This window comes from Salvelinus namaycush, chromosome 7, assembly GCF_016432855.1.
Source record: "Salvelinus namaycush isolate Seneca chromosome 7, SaNama_1.0, whole genome shotgun sequence".
Taxonomy (NCBI): domain Eukaryota; kingdom Metazoa; phylum Chordata; class Actinopteri; order Salmoniformes; family Salmonidae; genus Salvelinus; species Salvelinus namaycush.
The window spans coordinates 51,071,572-51,094,423 of record NC_052313.1 but is presented as its reverse complement, the minus strand read 5'-3'; the positions used below and the strand labels follow the sequence as shown (position 1 = coordinate 51,094,423).

The following is a 22,852-nucleotide window of genomic DNA, read 5'->3' as shown; positions in this document are numbered from 1 at the left end:
GCCACTATTGGCCAAGCCTTGTCTGTTTAATAACATGAGCCACGATTGGCCACCAAGCCTTGTCTGTTTAATAACATGAGCCACTATTGGCCACCAAGCCTTGTCTGTTTAATAACATGAGCCACTATTGGCCAAGCCTTGTCTGTTTAATAACATGAGCCACTATTGGCCAAGCCTTGTCTGTTTAATAACATGAGCCACTATTGGCCAAGCCTTGTCTGTTTAATAACATGAGCCACTATTGGCCAAGCCTTGTCTGTTTAATAACATGAGCCACTATTGGCCACCAAGCCTTGTCTGTTTAATAACATGAGCCACTATTGGCCAAGCCTTGTCTGTTTAATAACATGAGCCACTATTGGCCAAGCCTTGTCTGTTTAATAACATGAGCCACTATTGGCCAAGCCTTGTCTGTTTAATAACATGAGCCACTATTGGCCAAGCCTTGTCTGTTTAATAACATGAGCCACTATTGGCCAAGCCTTGTCTGTTTAATAACATGAGCCACTATTGGCCAAGCCTTGTCTGTTTAATAACATGAGCCACTATTGGCCACCAAGCCTTGTCTGTTTAATAACATGAGCCACTATTGGCCAAGCCTTGTCTGAGCCCACCTCTCCTTCTTCTTTTCCTCCTTTCTTCTGTTTGCTTTTCCACTTCTTGTCTTTCTTCTGATCCTTGCGGTCCTTCCCACCCTTCTTATCTTTATTTATGTTGTCTTTCCTCTTCTTCTCCTTCTCTTCCTCTTTCACTGCTAATTCTGCAGCGACCTAGCAGGAACAAAAATGAGATGAGCATAGAAAAAGAAAGGGAGTGTTTGTTAACTGTCTGTGGGTTAGATGAGGACCATGGGTCATTAGTCTACCTGGTCAGGTGTCTTCTGTGCAAATATGGCTGTTGATCCCCCATCCTCAGCATTGGGGAAGTCAGGAAACTTTCCAGTAGCATCTCTACAATAAATAGCATGTTTTAAAGGCACAATCTGGGACACTTCCTGTTCTTAAATGATCATTTTCATTACAGATATATCATTCTTGATGAATTGTACTATGTCAGAGTTAGATGGCAGACCTCCAACAAGGTCACCAGAGGGCAGACCCTCCTAATGGTTTACTAAATGCCTCAGATACTTCCACTAATTAGGGGTGGTTCATGTCATGGAGCAGTTATCTCAACGTGGAGAGAAAATAATCACCCGACCAGGAATTGCTCTTCGGAATGCCAAACTATGTATCCCCACTTCCCTTCCAGCTCTCATTATCCTAAACCTTAGAGCAACCCTGTGAACCAACGTTTAGCTTCCAACTTCCTTCAAATCTGGTCCTCTCCTCTTGGCCTCGAAACTTTTGTATTCTCATCAGACAGGTTGAGGAAGCTGTACCGACAGGGTTTAGATTCTCATCAGACAGGTTGAGGAAGCTGTACCGACAGGGTTTAGATTCTCATCAGGCAGGTTGAGGAAGCTGTACCGACAGGGTTTAGATTCTCATCAGACAGGTTGAGGAAGCTGTACCGACAGGGTTTAGATTCTCATCAGACAGGTTGAGGAAGCTGTACCGACAGGGTTTAGATTCTCATCAGACAGGTTGAGGAAGCTGTACCGACAGGGTTTAGATTCTCATCAGACAGGTTGAGGAAGCTGTACCGACAGGGTTTAGATTCTCATCAGACAGGTTGAGGAAGCTGTACCGACAGGGTTTAGATTCTCATCAGGCAGGTTGAGGAAGCTGTACCGACAGGGTTTAGATTCTCATCAGACAGGTTGAGGAAGCTGTACCGACAGGGTTTAGATTCTCATCAGACAGGTTGAGGAAGCTGTACCGACAGGGTTTAGATTCTCATCAGACAGGTTGAGGAAGCTGTACCGACAGGGTTTAGATTCTCATCAGACAGGTGGAGGAAGCTGTACCGACATGGTTTAGATTCTCATCAGACAGGTTGAGGAAGCTGTACCGACAGGGTTTAGATTCTCATCAGACAGGTTGAGGAAGCTGTACCGACAGGGTTTAGATTCTCATCAGACAGGTTGAGGAAGCTGTACCGACAGGGTTTAGAGTTTAGACTACCCTGGAGGGTGTGACCACCTCATCCATCCGTCACGGATGGATTATAATGTTGTCAGCAGCTCAGCCGAGGTCACAGCAGAGGGCAGGGCCGTGGAGGCCAGGCTGGAGCCTGAGACACTGGTGTTGCGTCCCAAATGGGCCCATAGGTCTCTGGTCAAAAGTAGTACACTATTTAGGGAATAGGGTGCCTTTTGGATGCACACTGGGGCTGAATGTGGAGGCCAGGGCCATTGTGGGTCATTGCTTCGTACCCATGGGAGCTGTTCTCTCTCTGTTCACCCCCCAGGGCTCTCCAGGGCCCCCAGCCTGGATGACTTATGTCCATTGTTCCTGCTCTACTGGGTAGGCAGGCAGCACCCACCGCTGGCCAACCATAGATCACCCTGGAATGCACTAATAGGCAGCTAGCATGGAGGGGAAGACACACACATGGAGGGAAGACACACACATAGAGGGAAGACACACATAGAGGGGAAGACACACAGAGGGGAAGACACACAGAGGGGAAGACACACAGAGGGGAAGACACATAGAGGGGAAGACACATGGAGGGGAAGACACATGGAGGGGAAGACACACATGGAGGGGAAGACACACATAGAGGGGAAGACACACATAGAGGGGAAGACACACACAGAGGGAAGACACACATAGAGGGGAAGACACACACAGAGGGAAGACACACATAGAGGGAAGACACACATAGAGGGAAGACACACATAGAGGGAAGACACACATAGAGGGAAGACACACATGGAGGGGAAGACACACACAGAGGGAAGACACACATAGAGTGGAAGACACACATGGAGGGGAAGACACACATGGAGGGGAAGACACACATAGAGGGGAAGACACATAGAGGGGAAGACACACAGAGTGGAAGACACACATAGAGTGGAAGACACACATAGAGGGGAAGACACACGGAAGACACACATAGAGGGGAAGACACACATGGAGGGGAAGACACACATAGAGGGGAAGACACACATGGAGGGGAAGACACACATAGAGGGGAAGACACACATAGAGGGGAAGACACACATAGAGGGGAAGACACACATAGAGGGGAAGACACACATAGAGGGGAAGACACACATAGAGGGGAAGACACACATAGAGGGGAAGACACACATAGAGGGGAAGACACACATAGAGGGGAAGACACACATAGAGGGGAAGACACACATAGAGGGGAAGACACACATAGAGGGAAGACACACATAGAGGGAAGACACACATAGAGGGAAGACACACATAGAGGGAAGACACACATAGAGGGGAGACACACATAGAGGGAAGACACACATAGAGGGAAGACACACATAGAGGGAAGACACACACAGAGGGAAGACACACCTAGAGGGGAAGACACACCTAGAGGGGAAGACACACATAGAGTGGAAGACACACATAGAGGGAAGACACACATAGAGGGAAGACACACATAGCCACTGACTGTGACTCCTTTCCTCCAGCCATATCCTGCACCTAACAGACATTAGGCCTCACACTAACACTCTGTTTTTAATCTTGTCCTCCCCCCTTTTCCATTCCAACCTCCTCTTCATGACACGAACAGGGATAGATACATACTGGTGGTGAAGGGTTTTGCAGGAGCCAGGAAGAGTCTATGGGTGTGATAACCTCAGAGACATGGCAGTGAAAGAGGGAGGAGTTAGGTTGGGAGAGAGAGAAGATAACACAAAAAAGATACAGCTACTGTGAAAGAAGACAGACTTCCCGTTGCCTGCCTGTCTCACCGGCACTCGATAAACCACTGTCTGATCTGCTCTTGCAGGGTTTCCCGTAGGTCAGGGCCGTCCATGGCACGCACAGACTCCTTGATGCTGACCAGGGCCCTCTGGTACTCAGCCTCATTCTCCTCCTGGACCAGCCTGCGAGTCGTCTCCACCTGCTGGGCCTTCAGCTGGGCCACGCTGGGCCTCTGCTGCTGCTGCTCTGGAGGGACCTGAGGACCAGGAAGGACCAGACACAGCTATAGAGATTAGTGGGGCGAGACAGGGATGCAGCGTAAGCCCCACCCTCTTCAACATATATATCAACGAATTGGCGAGGGCACTAGAACAGTCTGCAGCACCCGGCATCACCCTACTAGAATCGGAAGTCAAATGTCTACTCTTTGCTGATGAATTGGTGCTTCTGTCACCAACCAAGGAGGAGGGCCTACAGCAGCACCTAGATCTTCTGCACAGATTCTGCCAGACCTGGGCCCTGACAGTAAATCTCAGTAAGACCAAAATAATGGTGTTCCAAAAAAGGTCCAGTCGCCAGGACCACAAATACAAATTCCATCTAGACACCGTTGTCCTAGAGCACACAAAAACCTATACATACCTCAGCCTAAACTTCAGCACCACAAGTAACTTCCACAAAGCTGTGAACGATCTGAGAGACAAGGCAAGAAGGGCCTTCTATGCCATCAAAAGGAACATACAATTAGACATACCAATTAGGATCTGGCTAAAAATACTTGAATCAGTTATTGAACCCATTGCCCTTTATGGTTGTGAAGTCTGGGGTCCGCTCACCAACCAAGAATTCACAAAATGGGACTAACACCAAATTGAGACTGCATGCAGAATTCTGCAAAAATATCCTCAGTGTACAACGTAAAACACCATATAATGCATGCAGAGCAGAATTAGGCCGATACCCGCTAATTATCAAAATCCAGAAAAGAGACGTTCAATTCTACAACCACCTAAAAGGAAGTGATTCCCAAACCTTCCATAACAAAGCCATCACCTACAGAGAGATGAACCTGGAGAAGAGTCCCCTAAGCAAGCTGGTCCTGGGGCTCTGTTCACAAACACAAACACACCCCACAGAGCCCCAGGACAGCAACACAATTAGACCCAACCATATCATGAGAAAACAAAAAGATAATTACTTGACACATTGGAAAGAATTAACAGTGGCAGAATACCTGACCACTGTGACTGACCCAAAATTAAGGAAAGCTTTGACTAAGTACAGACTCAATGAGCATAGCCTTGCTATTGAGAAAGGTCGCCATAGCCTGTCTTCTCTTGAGAGCCAGGTCTGCCTATGTGCACACTGCTCACAAAATGAGGTGGAAACTGAGCTGCACTTCCTAACCTCCTGCCCAATGTATGACCATATTAGAGACACATATTTCCCTCAGATTACACAGAACCACGAAGAATTTGAATCCAAATCCAATCCAATCACAGCAGCAAGATTTGTGACCTGTTGCCACAAGAAAAGGGCAACCAGTGAAGAACAAACACCATTTATTTCCCTTTTGTACTTTAACTATTTGCACATCGTTACAACAATGTATATAGACATAATATCACATTTGAAATGTTTTTATTCTTTTGTAACTTTGTGAGTGTAATGTTTACTGTTTTATTGTTTATTTCACGTTTGTTTATTATCTATTTCACTTGCTTAGGCAATGTTTCCCATGTCAATAAAGCCCCTTAAATTTAATTAAAATTGAATTGAATTGAGAGAGAGAGTGACAAACAGATTTAGCACAAAGGGAAGATTAACAAAGTTACCATGGCACCAAGGCTTGTCTGGTTATCACCACTGGTACTGATTGGCTGACCTTCACAATACAGACGTGTCTGTGATAGTCTGTGTTTACTGACTCAGAGTAACCCTGCCCCTTTGTTACCCAACACAGTCCTGGAAGAGAGAACAGTGAACAAGTACACCCACCATTCCCAGGAATATCATCTCCTCCAGCCGTTCTCTCCTGGTCCTCTTCCTCTGACTGTAGCCCCGCCAAACCTGGAACATACCAGAACAACAGGACAGCTAGGACACAACACAGGACACCTAGAACACACCAGAAAAACATGACAGCTAGGACACAACACAGGACACCTAGAACACACCAGAAAAACAGGACAGCTAGGACACAACACAGGACACCTAGAACACACCAGAAGAACAGGACAGCTAGGACACAACACAGGACACCTAGAACACACCAGAAAAACAGGACACCTAGAACACACCAGAACAACAGGACAGCTAGGACACAACACAGGACACCTAGAACACACCAGAAAAACAGGACACCTAGAACACAAAAAGACATACCTAGAACCCAAAACAAGACACACATAGAACATAAAACGAGACAAGTAGAACACAACACAAGGGGACAGACAAAAGGGGATTTTATAACCAGCATGCCCATACTGCATTGCATGAACAGCTGAGAGCTGAGCAGAGCCCGACAAATGCCAAACACTCAGGTCCTGGGGGCTGGCAGGCAGGAGACAGACGCTACACATGATAACACCTGCTTTTTTTCCCCCACGGAAGAGACCCCTCTCTTTGGCTGGTCTGCTCCAATGATATCTCCCACCGACATAGACGAGGAATGCAACACTACTGCAGGGAGGAATGAGCCTCTGTATCAGTCACAGTGGTGGTGACATCTGATATAAAAGTAGTGTCCTGTTCTACCAAGGTGCTGCTTACAAAGTCAGGTTTGTCTAACAGTGTTTGATCGATACTGTCCCTTGTGCAAGACAGGGATTAACATTGACCCAGCGCTCTGACCTGAACATGAACCCTAACAGGTCAGGTCAACAGAACCACCTGTCACTACCTCAGCCATGCCACATTATTATAACGACACATGATCCAACCTCTCCATAAAATATCTACACACCCGATTCCTCCGTGAAAGCAATGTGTCCAGCGGCTTTGTTAGGCCAGAGATGGTTTACACTTGGGCCAATGAGAGAGAATGGTGGGGGGAACTGAAAGTGAGTCTGAATTGTAGGTGTTCGTTTCCATGACCTTGCTGATCATGTAATGTGATGACCCTGCGTTTTGACATCTGGGTGTCTGTACGAGAACATCTAGGTGGTACTATGGTTCTGAACCAACCAACAGCAGAGAGGTGACAGGTGGTACTATGGTTCTGAACCAACCAACAGCAGAGAGGTGACATTGAGATAACATTGTTGAGATGAAGTTCTTGTGCCTTTTTGCAAAGCAGGCAGAAAACTATATCACTTGGACCCATTTCTCCATACAAAGTAAAAGCAGCCATCGATATGGACTTTTACTCAGTCCAAGTGTATAGCAGGGTTTAATACAGATGGTATTCTGTTACCCATCTTTGAGCTACAACCCTCTAACTGGAGAGAGTGATGAACTACAACCCTCTAACTAGAGAGAGTGGGATGAACTACAACCCTTTGTGACCATATTAAAGTAAATGTCCAGTGAAAATCTAACTTTTAAAAGTTAACTCATACTCAAATAATGTTGTTAACTCATCCAATACTTGTAGTTGTGGACAAAGCATAAATTGGGGATTCTTTTTTTTTTTAAACCAACTCAAACTTCTATCTCAAACAGACCGTTTCAAAAATGCTTATTATTTCCTTATAGAGGATGATGTCATCATCCTGAGGATGAGCTGGCCAGTCAGTGGTCTACTTGCATGAATATTTTTAATGCCCACACCATTCCAACACAGAAAAGCTGCTTTTTAACATTCTTAATAAATAAAAAAGGAAAACTATTTCACTCATGTTGTAATTAATTATAAGTAATATTTCATAGAAATCTGGAAACACTGAACAGATACTTTAACCCAGTTAATCAGCTTCCCTGACTGTTGTGTCTTTAGTGGTTCACTCGTATTAAAACATCAGTCAGTACTGTTCAACAGCTATTGGAAATGTAGGCCTGGTATTGAAAGTAAAGTTTGTGGACAAATTATGAGAAACGAAACAATAAGTATAGACACCTTACCTTCTGAATGCGTGTGGCAGCCTGGTCGGGGTCCAGGGTGCTGATGGGTGTTTGGCTCTTGGCCTGGCTCCCCTCTTCCTCAGCCTGCCGTATCTCCTTCATGAAGCGATGCCTGAGCCGACCCTGCCGTGCCCGCTCACAAACCTGAAGGACCCGAACAGCTTCCTCCAGACACATGGTCTGAACCGACAGCTCCTGACACAGACAGCAGTATAGACATAAGAGAGACAGGACCTCAACACTATGAGAGTAATGGTAACCTCCTCCCCAGGCATACAACTTGGGGAAGAAGCGTCTGCTGTGTGAGACTAGAGTAATGTTAACCTCCTCCCCAGGCATACAACTTGGGGAAGAAGCGTCTGCTGTGTGAGACTAGAGTAATGTTAACCTCCTCCTCAGGCATACAACTTGGGGAAGAAGCATCTGCTGTGTGAGACTAGAGTAATGGTAACCTCCTCCCCAGGCATACAACTTGGGGAAGAAGCGTCTGCTGTGTGAGACTAGAGTAATGGTAACCTCCTCCCCAGGCATACAACTTGGGGAAGAAGCGTCTGCTGTGTGAGACTAGAGTAATGTTAACCTCCTCCCCAGGCATACAACTTGGGGAAGAAGCGTCTGCTGTGTGAGACTAGAGTAATGTTAACCTCCTCCTCAGGCATACAACTTGGGGAAGAAGCATCTGCTGTGTGAGACTAGAGTAATGTTTTAGTTTTATATTTTATTTTACATCCACACTATCTATCTAAGCTGAGGTAACCGTATTTCTTTAATGAATTGCATGGTAACAATTGTAATAATTTCTTCCATAAGGGAGTCTGATAGTGTGTTTCTCTAACCTGCTCAACCTGTTCAATGTGTCCCCCTTTAGCCATGACATGAGCCAGCATCTTCTCTCTGTCCCGCAGCACATGCATCTTCTCTCTCACAAAATACTGAGGAATGGGCACCTCCAGGTCCTCCTGCAAAGTATAATATTGCAGAAATATTTTTCTGTCGTTGTGTGTGATTCAAAAGGTAGAATCTCTGAGTTAAAGGGGTGAGTTCCAAACACTTTGAAAATGACTGTCAGGATACAGAAATTCATTTTCCTCATTCCCCCTTCACGTCCTACCACTCAGTCCCCGGTACAGTACCACTGACTCACAGGTGTCAGCTTGAGGTCCTGCAGCACATCATCAAAGTAGTGGAACTCTGAGAACTCCAGCTCCACCATCTCGTTCTTGAGCTCCAGGATTCTACCCATCACGCCGTCCAACACGTGCCTGACCATGCGCCTCTTCTGGGGGTGAACTATCTGGTCGTAGACAGCCTCCAGGCTGCGGAAGATCTGCAGGTACTTCAGGTAGAAGGTGGCCAGGCCCTGGAAGACCTGCAGCCGGTCCTTCAGTGGCCGAGGGGCAGTGGGAGGGTGCTCATCCACCAGGAGGTCCTCCAAGGCTCCATGGGCCTGGACCCACATCCTGGTGTAGGAGCTGAGGAGAAGGGAAAAGAGAAGCAGAAGGGAGAGTGAAGGAGGAGGAGAAGGGAGAGCGAAGGGGAAAGAGGAGGAGGGGAAGGAGGTGAATGAGAACGAACAGGAGGAGAGAGAAGGTGAAGGGGAAACAGAAGGAGAAGGGGAAAGAGGAGGAGGGGGAGGAGGTGAATGAGAACAAACAGGAGGAGAGAGAAGGTGAAGGGGAAACTGAAGGAGAAGGGGAAAGAGAAGGAGAAGGGAGAGTGAAGGAGGAGAAGGGAGAGCGAAGGGGAAAGAGGAGGAGATAGAGGAGGAGGGGAAGGAGAAAGAACAGGAGGAGAGAGAAGGTGAAGGGGACACAGAAGGAGAAGGGGAAGGAGGAGAAGGGGAAAGAGAAGGAGAAGGGAGAGTGAAGGAGGAGGAGAAGGGAGAGCGAAGGAGAAGGGCATATCGTATGTGGATGGAAACGTGATGGACCAGACTAACTAAGCCATCTAGATCAATTTCACTGGACATATTTCGAGGGGAGGGTTCTCTTTCTTACTATTTCTGGCTCTTTATCACTTTTCTCTCTTACTTTTCTGGATGGACAAAGGCCATGGTAGAACCGTCACCTGCTTCAGGATAGCTGTCCTTGGCAGAGCTATCTCTCCAAGTAATGTCTGATAAGTACCATTAAAAGGATTGAAGGATACTAACACCTATTTCTTGCACTTTGAACTAGATTGTCAATAACCCTCTCTTTGTCATGCAGTAACTGGCAGGTGATCTGTCAGTCAAAACCTTCAAACAAGCCTAACACCACCTGGCTAAAACACCTGGGAATGAGAGGGGTGCACTTGTCTTCTTGGTCATAGTTGATATTTACTGTAGGTATAAAAATACCTTCCTACCCAGGCATAGCTGTAGTAAAAATTAGAGTTTGACACATAGACCTATCAATGCTATAGAAGAAAACAAAAATGGCCGCTAGATATCCCTAATGTCACTCCCTAACAGCCATCAATAAATAACCATTATAGGCCTACAGATGTAGGATCTTAATTTGACCTATATTGTCACAGCAAAATAAACCAACAGCAACAGGATTTTGACAGATTTTAACATTTAGTCCATAATCTTGCTTTCAGCTGGGCAAAAGTAGACTACATGAAAAGTGCAATACTGTTAATATAACAGTGTGTTAATGTGGGTTTTCAGTTCATTTATGTGAATCACAAAGCTCACCTGCATTTCCTGCGGTGCAGGAAAAGTCTCAGCAACAAAAGAGTGATCAAATTACGCTCCTACATCTGTATACATGTCATTATTTTCTCTTTTAACATAGTTGCTGCCTCTGTAAATCTAAAAGAGCCGAGGCTTACAATGGTGAAACCATGCTCCTTTCATATTGCTATGAGGCCTATGTCATTACCCTAAAGGCAGCATTTCCATGGCCCACTCTTGTTAGGGGACTGGTTGAATCAAAGCTGCCAGGGGTGAGTGGGTGGGAATGGGGGAGGTGTAGTGAGGACTAGGCTGAAAGGACATTTCTGAGGGGGACATTACAATAAAAATGAGAGGGTGTTGGGGAATTCAACCAGATACCCAACTAGTGCCCAGGCAACAACACTGTTAAGTCAAAATAATTCAAAGGACCCCCAATAAAACCCCCCAAAATACAAGGTCAACAAATCACAAAGGCTTATACCGGTCAGGGGACCAGGAAATAAAGGATTAGGCTTTATTTTGTTTCATTTGTTTCACATGTCCTCGGTGACTAGACATATTTCTGTGAATAAAGCTGTGTGGTAACATTTCAGTAACGACATCTAGGGATGGGAAATATAGCTCAGACTAACTGCTTTTGAAATGCTTAGCGAGGTTGATACAAGCATGCCTGTCTGTTGTTATGGGAACAGCAAAACACAATGTAGACTTCCTCTCTCTTTCGCAAACTGCTGCTCTCCCATAGCCCTTTTAATAGTCAGGAAATCATAAAGGAAGTATGACCACAACTGAGTAAGTGGTTTACTCTGTTTAGGGTTGTGCAGTGCCTCTCCTGGAAATATTAGTCTGTGGATGTCATTTTGATTTTTCCAAGTGTCCTATAGGCCTATATAGTCTAGCCACAACATTGGTTACAGAATTTTCACAATATGAGATACATCATGTAGATAAAACAAAATAGAATACCTGTGTGACATTCTTGAGTGGAATTCAACGAGCTGTTTGCAATAGAATTGTGAGTTCCGTTTTTCTTGATGCACTACAAGGCTATTAATGCACATTCATTGCATTGGGCGACAGGAAGACTAGTGGTTAGAACGTTGTACTAGAAACCGAAAGGTTGCAAGTTCGAATCCCCGAGCTGACAAGGTAAAAATCTGTCATTCTGCCCCTGAACAAGGCAGTTAACCCACTGTTCCTAGGCTGCTATTGAAAATAAGAATTTGTTCTTAACTGACTTGCCTAGTAAAATAAAAAATTGCGCATCTGATGGATTTAATTTCCTAATTAAAAAATAGGGTATTGATGATAATAGCTATATTTACGTTATTCTAGGGGAAACACCGCTGTTCTAGATCGGTTCCATCCTTGGGATGTTCAGACTCTCAGAAACCGTTCGGCAGTCAAAACATGGGCCAGACAGGTGCTTTGGAGACCAGGTAAAATCTCTATCACACAAAACAGGAGCCAATAACATTGCATTTGATGTGGGAAAATATCGTCATACTCTCAAATAACACAGAATAAGATTATATTTTTAAACACGAATCGTTATTGAAATTTGTATCAATAAAATCACACTGAAGATGCCATACTATACCTATTTTTCAATTTAAAGACTTCGCCAAAAAAGTTAGGCGCGTCCCATCGACTGAAGCGTCTTTGCTTTCTTGCTGTGTGTGCACCAGAGCGTCTAGCAACGAAACGCCACGCCTGCGCAATGAGGTTTGACCAAACGAGCGCTCCTGTCGTTTAGAACTATAGCAGAAGAGATGTTGCTCTCACTTTACAGGCAGCAAATTAATTTATACAGAGCATTCCTTTCTCTTTTTTCAGTCTACATTTTCACAAGTTGTTTTTTAAAAGTTGTTGACAATATTTAGTCAACATTACCAGCACATGTAAAGACAGACACACGTCACTATATGCACGCGTAGGCAAATGAGCTGGCTGAATAAAGATGTAATGGCTTTCTAATGTGCAATATCAGCATAGTGTAAAATTCAATTAGCAGTGAACGCATCAATAGATCCTAAGGACATCCTTTATCCCGGTGGTCCCCCAACACAAAGGCTGATTATGAGTGCTATATGATCCGTCATGCGTGCTTGCCATGGTATATTGAATAACTGAATGGTGAGAGAGACAGTGACACACAGGTGCGCTACAGCCTGTTGAAATGAACTTTCCACGCGTTCGCTAATGGCTACATCAAAAGTAGCAGATAGGCCTATAATGTTTGAAGTGGAACGGTATTTCAGATAACTTATATATGTATATATAAACTCATCTTATCAATGATCCACAGTGCAATTTCATATTCCGCTGACATGTTTGATATCATTAAAATAGAGGTTTAAGGACACAACATGGGCAGTTATGTAGCCAACTGTAAACTCATAAGGTGGAGGGGAGAGGAGTGCTTTATACCGAATCTCACTGGATTCCCCTCTGACGGGCTCAGGCTAGGTGGGAACAACCTCAGAAAGTACCCGAATCTGGTGTTGGCTTGCAGGACATCAGAGACTGGCCCTGATGGTTCTGTCAGATGCAGTGAGGATGGACATGCATTGTTCAACCAGGTGCAGCACCCTGGCTTTGTCAGTCAGACACAATCTATCTACTGTATCAAATTCCCTGGCAAACAAACATCCATCCTTCCTTTCTAAAATTAGACAATACATTGGCAAATATTTCAATGAATGAGATTCCACATTGTGCTTTTTTATATGGCATATGGTAAGATGTCTTGCCAAAATCAAGATAACAAGAGCCAAGCTGGCATAGGGCCTATGTGTTTAAACTCATCCCAGTAGGGCATGCAGGAGAACAGGTGAGCTCCTAAAGAACGCCAAGCCTTTGAGTTTGTTCCAAGAAAGGTTCAAAATAGTTAAACACCAAATACATTCACCTACCAAGTGTTCAACTTTAACCACCTGCAGGTCAAATAAAGGAGAGTGTCTCTTCTGTCTAGATAATATGTTTACATGAATTCCTTCATCCACATTTTGCCAAGAAGCGCAGGCTAATCGAATTTTCACACCAATCTTTTATGCGCGCACTCAGGTCACTCCAAATGGGATTTGGTTTAATAGACAGCCTTATTAGGGAATTTGGTAATGAAGCCCTTTATTTTTATCTACATCAGGTGTACTTGTGGCTTGCATTTGCTTTCTACATTTTAGTCATCATTTTACAGGAGCAATTAGGTCAAATGCCTTGCTCAGGGGTACATCAACATATTTTTCACCTAGTCAGCTCTGGAATTCGAACCAGCGACCTTTCAGTTAGTGCCCCGAAGCTCTTAACCGCTAGGCTACCTGCCGCCGTGGATACCAGTTGTATGTCTCTGCATCCAGAATGATAGAGGTAGTTTAGTGAGCCAATGCTAACTAGCGCTAGCGCAATGACTGCTAGCATGTGACTGGATGGTTAGCTGCAACCATAGCAATTGCGCTAACGCTAGTTAGTAACTTCCTTCAAACTGCAGGCAGATATAAAAATGGTATGCACAAGTTCATCTGACTCTGGTGAAGTAGATAAAGGGCTTCATTGCCAAATTCCAGAAGTATCCCTTTAAAGATGTGAATACATCATTATATAGGCCTATTAATGCATTCAAAATGATGTTTAAAAGTAGGCATAGACTATAATTCAGGGTAAAACATAGCCTATTGGCTAACAGTTTCTTGTAAATATTTTACATTAAATTTAGTCAATTATCTACCAATATTCTAATGAATTTAGCATAGGCTACTAAATTATAATAATATCATGATAATATATGCCACGGGGGGCCAGTACAAAAAAATAATAATGGATGTATGTACTTGTAAGTCGCTCTGGATAAGAGCGTCTGCTAAATGACTTAAATGTAAATGTAAATGTAAATATGGCCCTACAGAAAAGCTCGTAAATCTATTATAAGAAATTTCCCCTAAAGAATTCAGCACCAACGCACCACCAGTATCGGAAGGTGATGGAATGCAAAGCAGCATTGGACGTCAGACTTTTCAGTACTCGGACACAAATAACTAACTACTGTTTATATCTCTATTATGTTGGTGGGAGTGGAAATCCGATGTTTCGCAAGTCCGTCGATTCCATTGTTTTTTTTCTGAAACCTCAATGAATCAGTTTTACCAAGCTGCCTAGTTGCCCTAGTAGGCGTTGCTCTCTGCAGTATTTAACAAGTGCACCGGGACAAAGCGAGGTAGTCTCGACAGAGCAGGAACCCGAGAGCTCTTCAGTCAATTTGCGTATGACCTACAGACTTCAATAGGCCTACTATAACGTCAATATTGACACCAGTCTAGGGACTCTCAAAAGCATTCACGGGGACATTCTGTGCAATTTCTGTATTGAAGGAGTTACAAAGGACACAGAAAGGCATTTTGTAAGTAACCTTTAAATAACACTACCCATAGTGCATTTTATCCTACTTTTTCACTGACAGAAAATAAAATACATTTCGTTTTCATAGGCTATTATAGTTTTTCTAACTGGCATGTTACATGTTTGTTATTTGTTAGTTTTTCTTGAGTTTAGAAAACGAGTGCTTTGACATTACCCAACCATTCCATGGCGCTGAGATTTGTTGTGCTCTGAAGTTGTCATACATTTGTAAAAGCGCCCCGGGTCTCACAGTTGGGGGTGTGGATTAACAGTGGGTCCAGCGGATTAACAGTGGGTTATATCCCCGCAGACTGGTCTACATTCAATCAGATCTAGATTGCCCTGTATGTAAGCAAACGATACGGCAATGGATAGACGCACCTAAATTGTGCACAATAACGTTATTATTATTATTTTTTAAAATCTTAACATAATGCATTATAGCTGACAGGTAGAGAGATAGCGTGTTTAGGAACTGTGGGTCTGTTTATGTGAATAAATCACGCATCAAATAATTAATGGAAAAGTTCTGTAGTTGATAGTGTGTATTTCCGTTAACAAAAGTAGTTTATAGTAGGACAACATTCATCTACTGTATCTTCAGAAGACTTATGCACTATCACTAAAATTCCACTAGACTGACCCATTTTGGTCATTCACATATTCAGCAGGCTATTTGCTGGATGGACACCGTTAATAGCCTACCTTTCAATGTATTAATTTAGTACAGATGGTTGCAGAATTTTCACTGTGAAAAAGAGTGGGGAGAGAGAAATGGGGGGGGGGGGGGGGGGGGGGGGGTTCCTTGGAGGAGGAGGGAAACAGTTTAAAGTTGCAGGGTTTCTGCTGAGACCAGAACTAGAAGGGGGATTGAGAGGGAGAGGGAGGATGGAGAGGGGAAGGGAGAGGGGTGGGAGAGGAGAGGGGGAAGGGAAGGGAGATGGGGAGGGAGAGGGAAGGGAGATGGACAGGGAGATGGAGGAGGGGGAGGGAGTGTAGTATGCAGAGAGGAAAAAGCAGAAAAACAGTGAGACAGAAAGACAGTGAGAGACTGGGAGCGAGAAAGAGAGTGGAGGTGTGTATAATATGTGTATACTGTATGTTTGTTTGTTTGTGTGTGTGAGTGAGTGAGTGAGTGAGTGCGTGAGTGTATGTGTGTGTGAGTGTGTTTGTGTATGTCTGTGGTAGGATGTAATATTGGGGGTGTGGTGGTGAGAGACGCTGTGTCCACACGGGCAGCTCTTTGTTCCCCAGACGGTGCTAGCTGCCCTGGGGCCATTGGGGGCTAGAGGGAGGACAAGGGAACCAGGTGAAGAGCCACTCTGTTTGACCAGTGAAAACACAACAGATTTACAAGGACTGGGGTCCTCAAAAGGGCCACGGCGTTTTATGGCACGTGGAGATGCAGCATTTAATGTCATCCATTCCCAAATGCATGGTGGGAGTGACGGCAGTAAAAACACCAAGCTTTCTGCAGCTTTTGTTTTTATGTAACCCACCTCTCCCAAATGGGTCAGGCTTTTAGTTTTCATCTGTCAGTGATTTAAGGTCATCTTAAAGACAGCTGTCTATCTACTCATGTTACCCACAATGCTTTTAAGGCTATATGGTAATTTTGTTAGATGAACAAACATCTGGCTAATGTTATAAGCAAAAAAAGAAACGATTAAGTTGTTTGATGGTTAAATCCAGTTAATCCGTTTCAATTGCATTTATATTAGTTCTATTTGTTTTACAGACATAAAGTATAAACTCTGAACATGTCTTATAAGGTATCAACTCTGAACATGTCTGATAAGGTATAAACTCTGAACATGTCTTATAAGGTATAAACTCTGAACAGTCTGAACATGTCTTATGAAGTATAAACTCTGAACATGTCTGATAAGTTATAAACTCTGAACATGTCTTATGAAGTATAAACTCTGAACATGTCTGATAAGGTATAAACTCTGAACAGTCTAAACATGTCTTATGAAGTATAAACTCTGAACATGTCTGATAAGGTATAAACTCTGAACATGTCTGATAAGGTATAAACTCTGAACATGTCTGATAAGGTATAAACTCTGAACATGTCTGATAAGGTATAAACTCTGAACATGTCTGATAAGGTATGAACTCTGAACATGTCTTATAAGGTATAAACTCTGAACAGTCTGAACAGGTCTTATGAAGTATAAACTCTGAACAGTCTGAACATGTCTTATGAAGTATAAACTCTGAACAGTCTGAACATGTGTTATGAAGTGCGGTAGTCCATGAAGACCTGCAGTAGAAGCCAAGTAGTGAGAGGTTTAATCAGTGTGTGAAGGGCTACCCAGCAGCACCAGTTGCATCCTGTGTTCTATGGTCTCATCTGATGTGAAGCTCTCTGGCTCGCTTCACATCTCTCTCTCAACAACACGGCCCTCTGACCCCTGACCCTGGAACTGTCGGTTCAAAGGAAAGGGCCATGATATGATGCCGGTTCACTGTTTCTAGTGAAGAACGGAACCGTTCACCTTCCATACCTTCCACAGACAGACAGACAGACAGACAGACAGACAGACAGACAGACAGACAGACAGACAGACAGACAGACAGACAGACAGACAGACAGACAGACAGACAGACAGACAGACAGACAGACAGACACACACACACACACACACACACACACACACACACACACACACACACACACACACACACACACACACACACACACACACACACACACACATTCCATCCTGTCCATATCTCAATCGCAGGCTACGTTTCCGTGTCCGTGAAGTTCTCACCTTGAGGTATTCCTGGGTCACATTGAAAGCATCAGTACACTCTTCACTCTCTTTGTGCCAAAGGCTAAGTAAATGCCGTTGAGAGGTCCTTGTGAGGTTGGGAGGTCCCTATTTCACTGTCATAAAAATGGATGTACACAAATACATGGAGTCATAAATGTCCATGCTCCACATGTACCTACAGTATTTAGTGACATTTATTTGATTTAGCTTAAAATGGACCATGCTAAATTTTGAGTGAATTTTTAAATCTCCACAGTTACATTTGAAAACGGTATAATCTGAAAAGCCCTTTATTTTGATTCAGTAATAAATCATTTACTGGCTTACTTCAGTTCACAATTCAGTGGTAATACAGGCATAGTTGAAATAGTCCCTCAGCACCCAGCTTGCAGTAGTCAGATTAGTCTCAGATGTGAGAATCTGTCTGTCTTAGACCATGATAACTCCTCCTTTGGCAGCGATGGCCCCAATCCTGCTTGTTATTTATGTACTAGGAGGAATTCTACTTGTTATTGATGTACTAGGAGGAATTCTACTTGTTATTGATGTACTAGGAGGAACACTGCTTGTTATTGATGGACAAGGAGGAACTCGGGAGTCCTGTGGAATGTCTCTGTCTAATGAACTAGAGGGAAAACATTGAGAACATTCCTGGACACAGCATGCGATCGGTCTAACCCCTGACATCCCACCATGCCGCCTCGGACAGAGGCGCCATGCCCATGGGGAGCACAGGGGACATGACCCTCAGATTTATCCTGTAATAAAAAATACTAAAAAGTCTCTGTAATACTACTAGCCACCTTGCAATTGTATGAAGTTGGCTTTAGCTAGTCCAGATAGGTTCCCAATCACCCAACCTGATAACTAGCTACCAAGAAGCCATTTCAGGTTATCAATCAAGTTCCAGTAACTAGCTTGTCTAAAACTATCTTAGCTGGAATGCCTGCTGGCAAGGTTGGAAGACTTTAGAAAAGCAACCAATAACTAAATGTACTGAATAAGTCACATACCTTTCAATCTTTTACCCAGATTTTAGCAGAGATGCAGAGAGCATATTTAGTTTCTTTAAAACAATAACTGCCGTTCAGGAGGATACAGTCAGCTCAAGAGGTATGCTTAGATATGCAGAAAAATAAACATATATATTTTTTTTACATAGAATTAAGCATGGAAAACGCTGTTTCAGGTGTTTGAAAAATGGAAGATTCTCCAACTTCAGGACCACCAAGCCCCCCCCCCAGACATCCTCACATACTTTGTACCCCCTCAGATTTCGGGGGTCATTGAGATGTTGGCCTCTTGAGATGTTTTAGATAATGCCTGTTGTCCCTCTAAACAAATGATTGTTTGACATATTTGGTCCATATGTTTGTGTGGTCACCCAGCAAATGTCTTGTTTTGCAAATGGACATATTTCCGCTCATACAGCCCCTCAGTTGATCCATTTGTTTTGCGCGAACTCTAACCAGCAAACTTCTTGCTTTACAGATTGTGGATTCTGGCTTTTTCACAACACGGCCTTCCCCCTACTGCGGTGAACGCCACGATGAGTCTGAGTGTGAACGAGCTGACGGAGCTGATGGAGATGTGGGCGGAGCTTAACTTCACGGGGGACAACATGTCATCCCACCACGTAGAGGCTCTGCTGTGCCCGGCTGGGTTCAGCCACGCGGCGGTGCTCTACACCCTCTCTGTCCTCTACATCTTCATCTTCCTGGTGGGCCTGGCCGCCAACACCCTGGTGGTGTGGGTCAACCTCCGCTCAGAGAGGAACCGCTTTGAGACCCACCTGTACATCCTCAACCTGGCTGTGGCTGACCTCTGTGTGGTGGCTACTCTCCCAGTCTGGGTCAGCTCGCTGCTGCAGCGCGGCCACTGGCCCTTCGGCGAGGCCGTCTGTAAGATCACCCACCTGGTGTTCAGCGTCAACCTCTTCGGGAGTATCTTCTTCCTCACCTGTATGAGCGCGGACCGCTACATGTCCGTGGCGCTATTCGGAGACGGAGGGAACAGCCGCAGGAAGAAGGTGGTGCGGAGGGTGATCTGTATCCTGGTTTGGCTGCTGGCGCTGGCCGCCTCCGTCCCAGACACTTACTTTCTCCAGGCGGTCAAGTCCACACACTCTGACGCCACCCTGTGCCGGCCCGTCTACCCCACTGACAACCCCCGAGAGTGGATGGTGGGCATCCAGCTTAGCTTCATCGTCCTGGGCTTTGCCATCCCGTTCCCGGTCATCGCTGTCTTCTACCTGTTATTAGCAGGCGCCATCGGCAACGCCAACCCGCCAGGCTCCAGCGCCAACTCAAACCAGGAGCGACGCATCAGGTGAGTGCCTCCCTTACACACACACACACACACACACACACACACACACACACACACACACACACACACACACACACACATACACACACGCACACATGCACACATACACACACACACACACACACACACACACACACACACACACACACACACACACACACACACACACACACACACACACACACACACACACGCAGACACACACACACACACACACACACACACACACACACACACACACACACACACACACACACACACACACACACACACACATACACATACACACACACATACACACACGCAGACACACACAAACACACACACACACGCACGAACACACACAAACACATACACACGCACATACGCTTTATAAATCCAATCAATGATCAATGATTAATCAATGATTATTATTATTATTATTATTATCAGCCGGAAGATCATCCTGACCTACATTGTGGTGTTCCTGGTCTGCTGGCTGCCCTACCACGGAGTCCTATTGGTCGACACTTTATCTCTCCTCAACGTCCTGCCCTTCAGCTGCAGGCTGGAGAACTTCCTGTATGTGTCCCTCCACCTGACCCAGTGCTTCAGCCTCATCCACTGCTGCATCAACCCCGTCATCTATAACTTCATCAACAGAAACTACCGTTACGACCTCATGAAGGCCTTCATCTTCAAGTATTCCACCAAGACGGGCCTGGCCAAGCTCATTGACGCATCACATGTGTCCGAGACGGAGTACTCGGCCGTGGCGGCGGTGGAGAATAACATGTGATTGGCCCGCTGGGAGAGGACAGGATAAGATAGGATACACTTTATTGTCCCTAAGGGGAAAATTGTCTTGGACCCACAGAGGTGATGTCACACAACCCACAGAGAACTGACTCTCTACCAAACAGACTCTATTTAAGGCCTGCTGAACGGGCTGAACAGTTAACTGACTGCATGCAGTCCCTGGGAAGGACATCTCAAGCACATTAGACGCACTGTAAAAGACCAAGACCAAATACATATGCTCTGTTTCATTTACAGTGTGACTCCAGTTTTGTTATAATTTCCCCCTTTTTGAGTGAGTTTGGTTAACTTCCCCCTGGTTAGTAACAGGGGTGGGGGGTCTTCTTCATAAAGCACTTCTTCTGAACTGGAGACTTGGTGTCACCCAAACAGATGGTTCAATGACATCGTAAACACACACACACACACACACACACACACACACACACACACACACACACACACACACACACACACACACACACACACACACACACACACACACACACACACACACACACACACACACACACACACACACACCCTTCCCCCTGCCCTGGTCGGAGCCACAGCGGAGGGAGACGAGGTGCTCTCCCTGCCAGTGTTTATGTGAGCAGGCAGTCAGTCAACCAGACTCCATTACCCTGAAGGACCTGCCACTGAATCAAGCCACTGTGTTTACATAGGAATCAGGAATGTCAAACGGACTGACAGCCGAGACCAGAGTCAAAACTCTAAAGCTATATTTTATTTTGTATTCTTTATTCTGATCCCCCTCAGCTGACTCTTAGCTTCTGGTCTTCGCTGGGGCCATAAAAAAGACATTACAAACACGAAAGCCAATCTGTAGAATGTGAGAAGTAGATGTATGTATGTTGATGTATGTATGTTGATGTATGTATGTTGATGTATGTATGTATGTTGATGTATGTATGTTGATGTATGTATGTTGATGTATGTATGTTGATGTATGTATGTTGATGTATGTATGTTGATGTATGTTGGTCAGTGAGGTGTCCATATAAAGCCAGGAGGATCCATCCAGTCCCAAACACTCCTGTAGATGACGCATTTAGGAAGTATTGGTGCTTAGTATGTAGAATGAAGGAGTAGACTTTCAAATCCACATTATTAGATCATTGTTTATTCTGTAAATATCATATTTATATATTTGTTGATCTGTAGGTGCAGTGATTTTGTGAAGTTTTGTGAAACGGAATCAATGAAGGTGTGCTTTCTGTGTAATGTTAAAAAAATGGCAGTTTTGCTACTGTTTAAAATAATATACCATTAGTTATATTTTAGTTATCTTGTTCTTTTTGTTCAACTAGTTTGCATTTATTTCACTACACAAAAGAAAAACAATGTGTGTACATTTCAGTCACAACCTGAAAATCATTTGCAACTGTTTTTGAATTTGCAAACACAGTTTCTTGCCAGTCAGTTGATGTTTTTACGCTCTTGTGTAAAATAACAAATAAATGCACAAAACAGTTTATTATTGCCTCAAACTTCTTTGTCTGAGAATATTTGTGTTTTGGAATGTATTGAATGCTCTTCTAGAACTTGTGTCTGTGTGTGTTCTAAAATGTATGGGCTGTGTTCTCTTCTAGAACAACATGTGTCTGTGTGTGTTCTAGAATGTATGGGTTGTGTTCTCTTCTAGAACAACATGTGTCTGTGTGTGTTCTAGAATGTATGGGTTGTGTTCTCTTCCAGAACAACATGTGTCTGTGTGTGTTCTAGAATGTATGGGTTGTGTTCTCTTCTAGAACAACATGTGTCTGTGTGTGTTCTAGAATGTATGGGTTGTGTTCTCTTCTAGAACATCATGTCTCTGTGTGTGTTCTAGAATGTATGGGTTGTGTTCTCTTCCAGAACAACATGTGTCTGTGTGTGTTCTAGAATGTATGGGTTGTGTTCTCTTCTAGAACAACATGTGTCTGTGTGTGTTCTAGAATGTATGGGTTGTGTTCTCTTCTAGAACAACATGTGTCTGTGTGTGTTCTAGAATGTATGGGTTGTGTTCTCTTCCAGAACAACATGTGTCTGTGTGT

At 44.4% G+C, this 22,852-nt stretch overlaps 2 protein-coding genes across 2 annotated transcripts in view; one reads left to right on the top strand and one right to left on the bottom strand.

The window, feature by feature from the left end:
* LOC120050817 (dynein regulatory complex protein 11-like) overlaps positions 1 to 9,900 on the bottom strand; it is a 47,939-nt gene extending 38,039 nt beyond the window's left edge. The window contains exons 1-8 of the mRNA XM_038997348.1: positions 9,878 to 9,900; positions 8,992 to 9,319; positions 8,684 to 8,806; positions 7,848 to 8,042; positions 5,784 to 5,855; positions 3,833 to 4,041; positions 866 to 950; positions 615 to 770 (exon numbers count right to left, since the gene is read on the bottom strand). Coding sequence (XP_038853276.1) covers positions 615 to 770; positions 866 to 950; positions 3,833 to 4,041; positions 5,784 to 5,855; positions 7,848 to 8,042; positions 8,684 to 8,806; positions 8,992 to 9,319; positions 9,878 to 9,900 — 1,191 coding nt within the window. The remainder of the gene's footprint in view (positions 1 to 614; positions 771 to 865; positions 951 to 3,832; positions 4,042 to 5,783; positions 5,856 to 7,847; positions 8,043 to 8,683; positions 8,807 to 8,991; positions 9,320 to 9,877) is intronic.
* A 4,835-nt stretch (positions 9,901 to 14,735) lies between these two features.
* On the top strand, positions 14,736 to 22,291 carry LOC120051387 (atypical chemokine receptor 3-like). Its single transcript, XM_038998227.1, has 3 exons — positions 14,736 to 14,905; positions 19,182 to 20,018; positions 20,451 to 22,291. The coding sequence occupies exons 2-3, from the start codon at positions 19,240 to 19,242 to the stop codon at positions 20,794 to 20,796; spliced, it is 1,125 nt and encodes a 374-aa protein (XP_038854155.1). The 5' UTR covers positions 14,736 to 14,905; positions 19,182 to 19,239; the 3' UTR covers positions 20,797 to 22,291.
* The last annotated feature ends 561 nt before the right edge of the window (positions 22,292 to 22,852 follow it).